Source organism: Candoia aspera, chromosome 5 (genome assembly GCF_035149785.1).
Source record: "Candoia aspera isolate rCanAsp1 chromosome 5, rCanAsp1.hap2, whole genome shotgun sequence".
In the NCBI taxonomy this organism is placed as follows: Eukaryota; Metazoa; Chordata; class Lepidosauria; order Squamata; family Boidae; genus Candoia; species Candoia aspera.
Window position 1 is genome coordinate 112,443,263 of NC_086157.1, and position 13,968 is coordinate 112,457,230.

The following is a 13,968-nucleotide window of genomic DNA, read 5'->3' on the forward strand; positions in this document are numbered from 1 at the left end:
AGCCTTCTCCGATCCTCCAGATGTTTAGGATTCCACCTCCCAGAATTCCTAGCCAGTCTGGTGGTTGGGGAATTCTGGGTGTTGCAATTTGGATCCATTTGAAAAATCCCAGATCGGGACAGCTATTCTACCAAAACAGTGCTCCCCTTTACAATGTTCAGCAGAAGAACAGTGTGGGCCAAAGGGGTTCGATAGATCTTCAGCTGGTTTGGGAAATAACAAACAAATATGATCAGGCCCCCTTGATTACAGAACCAGAAATAAGGCTGAAGGAAGAGAGCGCGAAAGAAGACAAGTTCAAGTGTGTCCATGGCACTATCACATCAACCATCGCAGGGACATTCAAGTTCATCTCTGAGATGAAGAACCTCAACAAATTTCAGGACCCATCTCCCCACAGTTGGCCTTACTTTGGGTCGCTTCCACTGGATCCCCTGAATCCGGGACTTGTAGAAAAGCGAATCATCATTGGCTGGAAACAGCGGATCTTCAAACAAGACTTTCCTCCTCTGACAGACCTTCTTCAAAGCAGAGTACCGCTGATTTTCATATGGCTTCACCGATGAGAACATCCTTCCCGGCCACCCCTAGAAGGACAGAAGCCACAAGCTCAGCAAGGGGGTTCACATGCAGTAGACAAAAGCCCTGATCCAGCCTTGGAAATTGCACTCTGAGCACGTCTAGAAGATTGGGGAAGATCATACCCATCCATGACAGACCCAGTTAAGATGATTTCAGACACCATTGAAAGATCAAGGATAATTTGCCTTGCTATGCAAGCCAGAGGTTTACCGAATCTGGTCAAGACACCCAGGCACGGTGGGATGACAACTGGAAGAAGCAGCCTGGAGAAGGCTGACCTAAGACTGGAAGATTTTGGCTGCCAGAGTTGGCCTCTGGTCAGCTATGAGTTCAAGTGATGGCCTCTGCTGAGCAAACATCTGGGAGGGCAGAATTGTTAGCACAGATCCACGTGCTGGCAAAATAAAGTCATTAATTCTTAGCTCCAGTGATCAGTGCCAGCTTCCTAAGCACCACCAACTCCTCTCGACTGTTAAACCTCAAAAAAGTCTACAGCAAAAATAGAGAGGAAGAACATTTCCTCATTGTTTCATTCATGTATTCTTTGATAGTCCCACTGCAGCTAAGCAAACAACTTTTCCAACCATCTCTAGTTCTTTTTGGGAAGGTAACTTCCTCTCTCTCTCTCTCTCTTTCAAGCTCAGCTGCTTGGTAGAGGTCTCAAAACATAACATTACCTTGGTTATGGCACTAACCCATTTTCTGGATTTGCACAATACGCTGAACCCTAAATTAACTCAACTGCCTGGTTCATGCAGTGCGTTAAGCCACAAAACACACCTAGCCAAGATTCAAATTAGCCGAGCTAACTGTGAAGATGCAGCTGTGAGAGCTTCCTCTGACTTGCTTAGGCATGTCATGTTTCATGAGTAAGGGTGGCGAGCAGGGGGCTCCCATCCAGACTGTCAAGCGCATGCGTAGCACTGAGGAATTGTTCAGCCATTCAAAGAGACACAGATCGGGACCGCCTTAACCCTTGGGGGTTATATGTCTGGGTTTTCCCCACGCTTCTTCAGTTCGTTAGGATTCCTGTTAAGTACTAGCAATAAATATTAGAGACCAGTTCCTTGTCTCAGTGTGTTTCCTGGTTGTTAGGACATCATGTCAACGCAGCCATTTTGCTCACCGGCAGAAGAAGTATTCCTGGGGCAACCCAGGAAATCTTTTGGGAGTCAGATTTCTCATTATACACACCTCTACGGTTGTGTAAACCACCCATTCAGCCTCCAGACAATATCTGCATTCCAAATGCTCTCCAGATCTTACACCATTCTTAAATATCACCTCCTGTGCTTCTCTGATTTAGCTGGGGAGGACCAATAATATTATGTTTTTACATATAGTACATCATTGTTGTGAGGGATTGTGAACTGCACTGCAGAAGGAACAGGCATTCCCTGAAGACCCTGGAGGGGAGGGAGGCAGGTAACAAAAACCAGGTTGTCGTCTTTTTGTTGGTGGGAAAGGGAAAACATTACAGAGGACATCCTTTATGCTGGAAGGGGCTAGTATCTGTAGAAAGTGGGGCTTGGAGCCTCCCTAGAAACATGGAATTTAGAGGTGTCAGGTCACTCAATATTCTTATGAAATGCCACATTCCAGCTATAACGTTCATGCTATAATTTACATTGCCTTTGTAATTCTTATGCATCATTTCAGAGGGAATATAACCTGTGACCTTGTGGGCTGTGGGGTTCTTCTACGTTCCTTGGCAAGGAACCCGGTGATCACTATAGTGGCCCACGCCAATAAAGAATGCTTTGTTGGCATCTGTCTCCAAATGCTTGGTTCTTTACTTGAGTGGGCATTTTCCCCACAACAGGGCATTCACACATCCATTAAGTTCTGGGCACAGGCCAGATTTGACAGTGCGGTCTGGAGAACGGCAGAACTTTAGCAGTTAAAAATATTAAAAGGAGCAAATTACCAATAATGATTCAGGAGTTAGACAGATTAACAGTTAAGGTAAGGGTCTTCCTTGAAGTGTGTTCTCACTCAGGAACTGGGGTCACCTAAGAGGGTCTATGCCTAACACACACCCAGCTGCCTTTGCATAAGACGCTTAACTTGATTATGGCATTTCCTTGGGTTTCCACAAAGAACAACAAAGCAAGATTTAAATGAACTGAGCAGGGCTGGAAATGCACATGCTAGTCTTTAAATCAGGGTTTCTCAACCGGGGTTCCGTGGCACCCTCGGGTTCCGCGAGAGGTCACCAGGGGTTCCCTGGGAGATCACGATTTATTTTTAAAAAGTATTTCAAATTCGGGCAACTTCACCTTAAAGAGCTAAGTTTCATTCTTTATTTTTAGTATAAGAACCCTGTTCATGCATATATACAGGCCTACCCATGAAACGAATAGAATAATTTTGCAATTTCTGGCCTCTATTTGAGCCTGAATGTGCAGGGGTTCCCCAAGGCCTGAAAAATATTTCAAGGGTTCCTCCAGGGTCAAAAGGTTGAGAAAGGCTGCTTGAAATGATTAATTTTGTTGTGTGAATGCAGCCATGGTGCTCTTTTCCAGCAAACTAATTTAGGAGAATAAAAAAAAAAGACGACTTAAGAGCTGCTGTTCTAGAATTTGGAATCAGCAATGCTTCCTGATTTAACAAACAAGATTCTGAGATCTTCCCGTAATTTCTAATCTGCTCCTCTCGACCCTGGATCTAGTCCAACAACCTCAATTGTTGGCCGACAGAACATCCCTTTCGAGAAAAAGACATCCATTTCTTGCTTCTCTCTAGACCACATTGATACAACCAGAACAAGGCAAAATGCCAGGAGAAAAAAGGAAAGCTAAAATGGATCCATTCTTTACACAAAGCAGAGTAAAATTATGTGATTTACCGCCATTGGGCGTAGAGATTAGCCCCCTATAAGGGTGGTTTGAAAAAGGTCCTAGGCCAATTCAGAGAATTTGGGGATAACAATCATTTTTTTACTGTTGAATTACAGGCAATGTATCTGAAAGATAAAATGTGAATACTATCAAATAAAGGCAACTGGAATATTGGGGATACACAATATGCCACATGAAATACTAAGTGCAATGTAATAAATGAGGAAAGATTCAAGGCAAAGAAAGCCCGGAATTCAATGCACATCCTGGCTGAAAAATTGACATTGGCACCAAAAACATTGTCCTTGTTTGGAACAGTAACTCCCAAGGAACAAATAGCATTGATAGCTGCCAAACTGCAGGAGGAAGAAGAGGAGGAGGAGGACAGACAACAATCTTAAAGAACAGCTGCTAGAATCTGATAGAAGAGAACATCTGTAGCTCAAGGTTGAACTGTGGAGTCCTTGATGCTCTCTGAGCTTGGCTGTTGGCTTGCAGACATCTCGTGACCCAACATCATCAGTGCAAGGGAGTGTGGGGTTTGCTCCCTGTTTATATCCAGCAGCTTGCCCTGCCAGTGTTGGGGTGTGTGTGTGTGGTTTCCTCCTTGGTGGTTCCTTGATTGGGGTATTGTATTCTGCTTGATTGTTTGTCTGGTGTTAATCCCTGCTTATCTGGTTGTTAGATGCTGGGGAGGATGTGTTCTAGCCTTTTTGTTTCCTTCTTAGCTTTTTCATTGTCTCTTTTGAACGGGGTGTCAATGTGGTTTATCTCTACGTGTCTATTGATGGCTGAACCTGATTTTTAAGAGGCCTTTTCCAAACTTTCTAGTTCAGTGGTTCTTAAACTGTTTGACCCCATTACCCCTTTTCCTGGTCTCGAATAATGTCATTACCCCACAAAAAAGTGAGACGCTGTTGTTTTACACAAGGATCTTGGCAGGGATACTCCCAGCCTGGATCCTGGACTCACGAACAAGCAATTGCAAACGGTTCCATTCAGGGTTTCTCAACCAGGGTTCTGTGGCACCCTCGGGTTCTGCGAGAGGTCACTAGGGGTTCCCTGGGAGATCACGATTTATTTTTAAAAAGTATTTCAAATTCGGGCAACTTCACACAAAAGAGGAAAGTTTCATTCTTTATTTTTAGTTTAAACACTGTTAATGCATCTAGACAGGCCTACCCATGAAACAAATAGAATTGTTTTGTGACTTCTAGCCTATATTGGAGCCTGAATGTACAGGGGTTCCCCAAGGCCTGGAAAATATTTCAAGGGTTCCTCCAGGGTCAAAAGGTTGAGAAAGGCTGGTTCTGCTACTCTCAGTATCAAATTAATCCCAGTTTAAGAGCTACCGTTCTAATTTCTGGAAGAATTTTTCCCTTCTTCTCCACATTTGCAGGCTTCTCAAAGGCACCAGGACAATGCTGGGCTAGACCCCATGTACCACCACCAAGAGAGACAAGTGAAACCAAAAGTCATCCTGATCTGAAGACCTTCTGCTTCAGATTTCTCCAGAGAAGATCTAGCAGTCCTCCTTGAGCTTGTTGCTGTTTTAATTCTCTTCCTTTTCTTGATTTAATTAAAAAGGCTCCTTGGATCTAAGCCAAAGGCTTCCTGAGTGATTACTTTTTCTCAGCAGCAAATGGCACCACAAGGACACGCAAAACTTTCTCCAGACCAGGCGAGATCATTGCAACCGCCACAGGGCAGAGAGGTGAGATTGCAGTGTCTCCATCAGTACTAAGTATAATCTAGGGCAGTGTTTCTCAACGGTGGCAACTTTCAGATGTGTGGACTTCAACTCCCAGGATTCCCCAGCCAGCCTCGCTGGCTGGGGAATCCTGGGAGTTGAAGTCCACACATCTGAAAGTTGCCACCGTTGAGAAACACTGATTTGGGGCTTATCTGCCCCTACCACACGCCAACACCACTGAAACACATGACTGTCTCTTAAAACTATGCCTACCATATGACTATTTCCAGGTCAAATGGGTTGAGAAGGCCAATATTTTCTAAGTCACGTTTAATCTAAAAAAACAAAACAAGTGGGTCATTCTAAGACTACACTCATCAACCTGGTTGGGACAACTAAAGATTCCAGCTGCAATTGGAAGGATTTGACAAACCTTCCAAAATCCTGAGATTGCCGTGGATAAAGGAGACGGCCTTGAAGGACAGAAGGAAGATCCGTTCCAAAAGTCAGATAAACAAGAGTTGGATGGGGGGGGGGGGGAAATTACCGCTTTATTTTCACCAATCTTGAAGAACTGAAATTTAGCTTACCATTCAGTAGTCGATATAGGCAGCAGCCATGTAATTTATGGCCTCTAGACTCCAAAAATATTTGTTAACTTCAATCAATCTCCTTAACCAAATTATAATACCCTAAAAAAAGGTATTGTGTTATTGATTTGATGGATTAATAAAGAAGCATATATATTTCTGTTACAGATTTGTCATTTTTTTAATAGCTAGCTATGTGGTTGCTAAGAGTCGACAGCTTGATGGTGCATGATCGTCAATTGTATTTGCACATAATTATTTGATACCTCAGTATTTTCTTTTATACACTGAAATACCTTTTTCGGATAAGGGGTCTGTACACCAGACTCTGCGTTTAAATTGAGGTGACCACTTTGATTTCCCCTCTTTCTCCCTCTGCCTCACCCCAGTTTAAATCTTATATCAGTCTAGCCCAGTGTTTTTCAAACTTGGCAATTTTAAGATGTGTGGACCTCAACTCCCAGAATTCCCCAGCCAGAATTCAAATTTGATGAAGGGAGCTGCAGCTCCCAAAAACTTCTGCTTCTTAACAAAATGTGTTAGTCGGAAAAGGTCTTCCAGACTCCTCCTGATTTTGAGCTATCATAAGCTGAAACAGCTCGCCTCCTACAATGTCTACATTTCTATTGTTGATTTTTGCTATGAGGTTTAATGTCTTTTCCTTGTTTGGCTTTTGCTGCACCCCGCCCAGAGTCTGTTTCGATTAGGATGGGCGCTAAATATTGCAAAACAAGTACAACCACTAATAAAATAAAATAGCTTTTCTGCAAATCCCTCTTGCTCCACTGGTTTTTGAAACACTGGGGCTCCATTTCCTCCTCCTAATCCAGAGCACGTTGTATGTTATCAAAGCAGTTTGCTGAAATGATGTTGCTCCAGCAACATCCAGGACTCTGAAAAATCTCCCAAGTTGAGTCAAGGTTATAGAGAGAAATCTGTGTTTTGTAAGGTATTATTCGCATCTTATACACGTAGTCCTCACTTAGTGACCATAATGGGGACCAGAATTTCGGTTGCTAAGTGAAGTGCTCATTAAGCGAAACCAACCAGATTTTACTACCATTTGTGGCAGTCATTAAGCAAATCATTGCAGGCAGTAAGCAAACCACGTGGTCGTTAAGCAAATCACGTGGTTCCCCATTGATTTTGCTTACCAGAAGCCGGCTGGGAAGGTCAAAAATGGCGATCATGTGGCCATGGGACGCTGCAGTGGTCATAAATATGAACTGGTTGCCAAGTGCCCAAATCATGATCGCGTGACCGTGGGATGCTGAGATGGACATAACTGTGAGGACTGGTTGTAAATTGGTTTTTTCGGCACTGTCGTAAGTCTGAACCATCACTAAATATATGGTTGTTAAGTGAGGACTACCTGTAATGCAATAAAACAATGACTTGGAAAAAAGATTGTAGAGAGAAGAGAATATCTGTGCACCTCCACCTATGGAGTAAACACATGTCAACAAAGGTGAGGCACACGGATCTCTCTCCTTCTCCCTGCAAGGGGTGACCTCCCTCCCAGATACTTTGAAAAGCATTGCAAATAAGAAAATGGTAATTCAAAGCCTTCTTCTACCTGTTCAAGAGAAATTTCCTTAGAAAAAAGCACAAGGGCACAAAGAAACACAGGGTGGTTCCAGGTCAATGAAAGTTTCACTGAGCAAACTCACATCACCCAGCTCTCCAGCACAAGGAAGCAGATGAACAGGAAAGATGACTAGATCTCATGATCTCCTGATTCTTTAAAATGCACATGATGAAAAAGCAGCAATGGGAGAGCTTGACAAAGTCCAAAGGTGGCTTGTTTGGTTTAATGTAATGTGTGAATCTGGCCAACTGGGGTTTGTATAACCATGGGTCACAGAGTTAGCAAAGCTGATCAATCTGGTCACAGATTTGCTCCATTTACACAACACACTTGACCTGGTTACTGAATTAATCCGTCTGCTGGATTTCCAGAATGCCAAATCAAAAGACTTTCACACAATATGCTAAGCCACCCAACCAATGAACGAAGGTTAAAACGAATGAAGTATGTAAACTTTTCAGATCTAACGAACCTGTTTATGAATGTTGTGTGAATCCTGTTAAGGCATAAGCCCCGGTCCCTAAACCAGAATGGCTGGGTTCAACTCCAGATTATACCAACGTATCGTAGCCTAATGTGTGAACCTTGTTATTACCAATCAACTCAACCAAGAGAAATTTCAAGGAAGAAACTCTGCATGCAGGCTCTCTTTGGATCTACTCAAAAATAACTGTCTGGATGAAGACCAGCATTGTCCCTTCAGGATGATTTCATTTGTTGCCAACAAAATGCAGCCTCTCCAAACATCTGGTAAAAGCTTCGATGATGTCACATGGCTCATGACATCATCATGCAATTATGCAAATGAGTACATGATGTCACCTGCCCCCCTTGAGGATGAACATGCCTTTCAAAAGCACTTACTGCTTTTGAAAATGAGATTTTTTAAACCAAGAGGGATTGCGGCATGAATCCAGGGATTCATTCACGCATTACACTCAGCCATCCTGGGGTTGGTTTTGTTTTGGTTCCAAGGGCTGTGCACACCTGTCTCTTGTAGCTTTAGAAGTATGGCTTATGGCTTAGGCAATGCATGAATCCAGCCAACTGTGGCTTATTCAACAAAGCATAGTTATCGAAATCTGGCTTAGTTTGAACCCAGCCCAAGTGCAGATAACATGTGGCCTTTTAGATGTTGCAGAACATCAAGCTTCTTGTTCCTCACTGGTTACACTGGTAGATTTGTGCTTTCAGACGTGCAAGATACTGTTAATGTAGCCTTACAATAACGTAGAATTAGTTCATCTGGTCATGTTTCCTGTCTGGTCTACCTGGGAAGGCTGGCATCAATCTTGCACGTCTGAAAGTACAAATCTCCCGCCATCTCCTTTACAGCCCGAGCAATTAGAGAGGGTCCCTTCTGAGCCTCTTTCTCCTCCCACTATGCAGCTGCGGGCTAAGCCCTCTCCTACCTGACCGTTCCCTTGGCAGCATCTCTTCCCCGGTCTCCCACGGTCATTCCCACATACCTTTACATCTCCCCACCGACACAGATGAGTCCAATGCAATCCATTGGCTTAGCCTTCCTCTTGCCCAGGAGGAATTTGGACACATCCACCCTTGTTAGAAGGGACGCGGTGGCGCTGCGGGTTAAACCGCTGAGCTGTCGATCGGAAGGTCGGCGGTTCGAAACCGCGCGGCGGGGTGAGCTCCCGTTGCTCGTCCCAGCTCCTGCTCACCTAGCAGTTCGAAAACATGCAAATGTGAGTAGATCAATAGGTACCGCTTCGGCGGGAAGGTAACGGCGTTCCGAGTCGTCATGCTGGCCACATGACCCGGAAGTGTCTATGACAACGTCGGCTCCATGGCTTAGAAACGGAGATGAGCACCGCCCCCTAGAGTCGGATTCGACTGGACTTTACGTCAAGGGAAACCTTTTACCCTTGTTTTGATGGAGCCATCATCTGATGATTCATCCTGACTTGGCAAGCTGGGATAACGGTACCTTGGTTTGTTCCAATCGAAGCCTCAAGAATGTAAGAAGAGGCCTGCAGGATCAGGCCATCAAAGAACAGACGGCATCAAAATATGCCTGGCTAGTTTGTGGCTCTGGGCATTAGGGACACCCAGCCTGTGTTGGGTTGGTCTGTATCTTGTGCAGCAGCCGGCTTGTTTCAGTAAACCATGTTCTGCTAACCCTGGGCAACAAAGCATCCATGTCACAAAAGGCCAATCAGGTATGTTTGGGACACTGACAATGATGGTCTTTCTAGGTCTCAGACAGAACTTTTTCATCCAAAGCAAATTTAACTGGAAATGCCAGGAACTGTTGTGACACACATCAGATGCCCCGTTTAACAGTTCCAGTTCCTTCCTAAAAATTAATACATGAATCCGCTTCATTCCAGAAACAGTTATTAGTTCTCGGTCCCAAGGCACTTTGTTCTGAATGCCTGTGTTCATTTATACCCAGGAACTACAATCCTGTAAACTGGAAATTCCAGAAAAGGCTCTTCAACTTCCTTGTTCACCCAGCACGGCTAGACTTTAACCTCTGCATCACATTCCCTGCAAGTGGTTCCATTTCCAAACTCTAACTGTGCCAGTGATGCTTGATGTCATTTAATTAAAGAAGATGGAACAGTTTTCCACAACTGGTTCCCTCCACACCTGTTGGACAGCAACTCTCGGATTTCCCCAGCCACACCTGAAGTGGGCCAAGTTGAGGGAAGCTGATGTAGTTGGCATTTCCGAGCATCACACTGTCATGCCTCAAAGAAAATGAAGCAATCTACACAATGTTTTTTCTTCTCATTATAGCAGTGTTTCTTAACCTCAGGAACTTTAAGACGTGTGGAGCTCAACTCCCAGAATTCACCAGCCAGCTTGGCTGGCTGGGGAATTCTGGGAGTTGAAGTCCACACGTCTTAAAGTTGAAAATGTTGAGAAACACTGCATTATAGCAATGATTGGTTCACACACGTAGCATGCAACACCGTCCCCAATCTTCTTCTAACTTCTCCAATTCCACCCACCTTCCTTTGTTCTCCAGCCTGCTTTCACAATCACAAAAGCTGGGAATGAGAAGTTATTCAACTGCAATGTATCATGGTGCCCATTTGGGGGGGATCAACTTCGTCCCTTACTGTCAACCCTGAACTTTCCAAGAAAGCAGGCTGAGTCTTTCTTCCAGTTATGCCCTCAGACAGCTGGCAGACGAACTCCGTTTCCCAAAGGAACAGAGTCAGTCACTGTCAGGGTCAGTCTCGCTTCGCAATAAGACACAGACTCACTTAATGGGTATTAAGGATTTCTGGTTTATTGGAATGATGGCTGACAGAACGAAAAACGGGAACGGGGTTGGTGGTGTGGAGGTGCCCATTTTATACTCTCTTGTATGACCCCGGGCTCCTCCACCCTGCATTGTCCCGATCCCTCTTGATGGGACCCTTGATGGCTGCCTGGGCGTTTTCCCGGTGTCTTCTCTTGTCTTCTTGATTCTGGTGTGTCCTCCGGGGCACCAGGTGCGGCTTATCTCTGTTCATCCGATGTCCTTCTTTTCAGCTGCATATGAGTCCATGGGTGTGGTGCTTTGGGTGCTTGTTTTAATCCCTGTTCTGATTATCTTCTTCCTCTATTCCTTGATGATCATGATCTACGTTGTGAGGCTCTTTGTGCCTTGCAACGAGGTCATGACAGTCACCTTTCACCAAGGTTGACTCCTGACGGGCATCATGAATTGGAGAAATGGAGTTCTCTTGGCAGCAGTATGGACGTGATTTGCCCCTGTCTTCTTTCAGGATGTGTTTTCAACTGCCCAACTGTCGGATTTCCTGATGGTCTCCCATCCAAAGCTAACCAGACTGAATCTGCTTCATTTTCTAGCCCAGAAAAAATTGGCTCTGTGGTATCATAAACACCCCTTGAGTCTTCATTACTGGAAACTCTCCTACTTCTAGGATGTTGGACTTCCAAGTCTATCCAACAGGAATGGCATTTCCTAGTGGTCTTTCATCCAAGCACTAATCAGATCTAATTTGGCTTAGTCTTTTGAGATTAGCCAATGCAGATTTGCCCCCAGAGGAGGTTTTGGTAACACCCAGGAATTTCTAGCTGCCTTTAATTAATTCACTACAATACTCTAGTGGCTCCGGGCACCACCGGGTTAGAGTGACTTCCTGACTCACAATTTCAAGAAGAAGTCCCCAAGCTTTTTGTATATGCTGTTGACGACCGACAGGAAGCTCTGGCGTGGGCTGGTCCATGAAGTCACGAAGAGTCGGAAGCGACTGAACAAATAAACAACAACAACGCTCCCTTGGACCAGTTTGCATGCCACAAGTAATGAAAAAATATGGTCAAAAATCCTCACGGACACCCTTACAAGCCAGCAGCTCATAATTTGCAGCAGCTGTATGGAGAAGCAATGCACTCTGCACCTGTGCAGGGGCATTAGCCTTTATTCTGAGGTGACGTTTTTGCAACCGGAATGCAGGCAAGGAAAAGTAAGACAAGGGCTGAGTCATGCCACCAGCCAACTGCACAATCTGCCTCGGAGGTGTGTGCAACGGTGCAGAAAAGGATGTTTCACCCACAAGGGATTTCATGCCTGCGAAGCATAGAATCCTGAGGCTGGATGGGTCCCTCATGGCCATTTAATCCACCCTCCTGCTCAACAGGAATCGAAATGGAAGGCTGCCCATCAAATAGCTGTCCAGACTCTGCACAGACACATCTATGAGGGATGGAAAGCCCACACCTCTTGGTCAGTTTTTTAAAAAAAAAACATTATTGGAATTTGCCTTCTTGCATCTTAAAGCAGGATGGCATGAAATAAAATAAATTTTGGGTTTCCTCTTGGTGACCATCTTTTGGATACCTGGACAGAACGATCCTACCCCCTCATCGCATCTTCTTGCAAGCTTTTTCAGTCTCTCATTGAGTCAGTTGGAAGGGACCTCAGAGGTCATCAAGTCCAACCCCTTGCACACAGCATGGTTCCCTACACCATCCTTGGTAGATGATTATCCAGCCTCTGTGTGAAAACCTCCAGCGAAGGGGAAGAAACTCATTCCATGGATTGACAGCTCTGTCACAAAGTTCTCCCTAATGTCTCATCTGTATCTACACCCCCGATGTTTCATCCCATGAGTTCTAGCGACTGGGCAAGATTTTAGATTTTGGGGACCGGGCAGAGAAACGGAACAACAAAGTGATGGCATTTTAAGAAGAGGAACTGCGCTACAAAGCAGTTTCGGGGGAAGTCACGGACTATCCCTGTGCTTAATATCTCAAGAGAAGGTGCAACGACGGAACAGAACTCACACACCACAAGAGCCCATGCTGTGTTTCCCTGGATATGGCTTAAGGAGAGGGTGAATCCAGCCATGCTTGTAAACCACAGTTAATCATTAGTGCAAAGTGCCACCCAAATGGCTGGAGGTGCAGGAACAGTTCCTTTCAAATTTCTTGTTCCTTCTTCCAATTACCAACTAGAGCAGTGTTTCTCAACCCCAGCCACCTGAAGATGGGTGGACTTCAACTCCCAGAATTCCCCAGCCAGCCATGCTGGCTGGGGAATTCTGGGAGTTGAAGTCCACCCATCTTAAAGTGGCCAGCGTTGAGAAACACTGATCCTGGCCTTAAAGAACAGGTCGAAGACTGGTTCCCAAACAGCCCAGCTCCAACAGTCACTGCTCCTGGCAAAACGGCCCCCTTTGCCACAGGGACTAGAAACTTGAAGGAAAAGTCGGGCGAAGAGAACAGTGGGGGTTGGCAAGCTAAAGAGGGACACATTTCCCTATAAATGAAGAAGGAAATGCCTCTTTCGAAGGTCTCCCGAAACACCCTCCTTTCTGTAGGCTCAACTCCACACACCGGCAGGCTGCAAGCTACTACAATCTTCCTCCTCCGCGAGGGAGCCCCGAGTGAAACCGAAGCAGCCTTCTTCCCAAGCCTAAGAGCTTAGCACGGTCGGCGGTTAGGGGACCCACAGTTGCACGCCGTCCCTGCCTCCCCCCCACAACCGTCACCCTCCGGAGCAGAGGCACCCACCAAGAAGGGAAGGAAGAAGGGAAGGAAGCCACCGGCCAAGCCCGCAAGCTGAAAACCCAAATAACAACAAGCAAGGAAGGAGGAGCGCGGGCGGTCGAGGAAATCTTCTCTTTGGCACTGAAGATGTTGCCCAGTCGGGCAACGAAACGTCTGCAAGAAAGCAACCAGGCTCAGGGACCACCAAGGACTCCCCAGCTCAACCCTGATTCTCTCCGACTGGTACTCTCCGGGTCGCCAACGGGGGTCCCCGCAAAGGGCTGTCAATGCACGCCCCGCGCGGGCCAGGGCACCCGGCACCCCCCGGCGTTAGCCTCGCTTGCTCCGCGCGTTCTGCCCCGCGGTGGAGAAGAAGGGGGCTGCCGGGGGACCTCCGGCTGCAGGGCGTCTCCCGGGGCCGCCGCAGCCCCCCACCCGCCACCGCCCGGCTCCCCCGGGCCGGGATCCCCCCCCGGCTCACCTCGCTCGCCACAGCCGCTCTCCGGCTCCGATCCACCTGCCCCCCCGCGCGCTCCGGATTCTTAAAGGGGCGGGGCTTCGCTCAGAGGGCGGGGCGGCACCCCGCGCTTGCGCGTCCCTCCCCACGGAGGGGGGGAAGGCGGTGGGAGCGCGGGTGGTCTGTCCCTTTCGTCGTAGGGGCGGTGCTGGCGAGTGGCTAAGATCGGGCCCCGCTCGAAAATCGAC

General features: G+C 46.4%; 1 protein-coding gene across 1 annotated transcript in view; it reads right to left on the minus strand.

Moving 5' to 3' along the window:
• The window catches only part of CAPN5 (calpain 5), a 68,387-nt gene extending 54,625 nt beyond the window's left edge, over positions 1–13,762 (minus strand). The window contains exons 1-2 of the mRNA XM_063305959.1: positions 13,745–13,762; positions 411–587 (exon numbers count right to left, since the gene is read on the minus strand). Of these exons, the coding sequence (XP_063162029.1) occupies positions 411–572 (162 nt within the window). The 5' untranslated portion in view covers positions 573–587; positions 13,745–13,762. The remainder of the gene's footprint in view (positions 1–410; positions 588–13,744) is intronic.
• Positions 13,763–13,968: the final 206 nt, after the last annotated feature.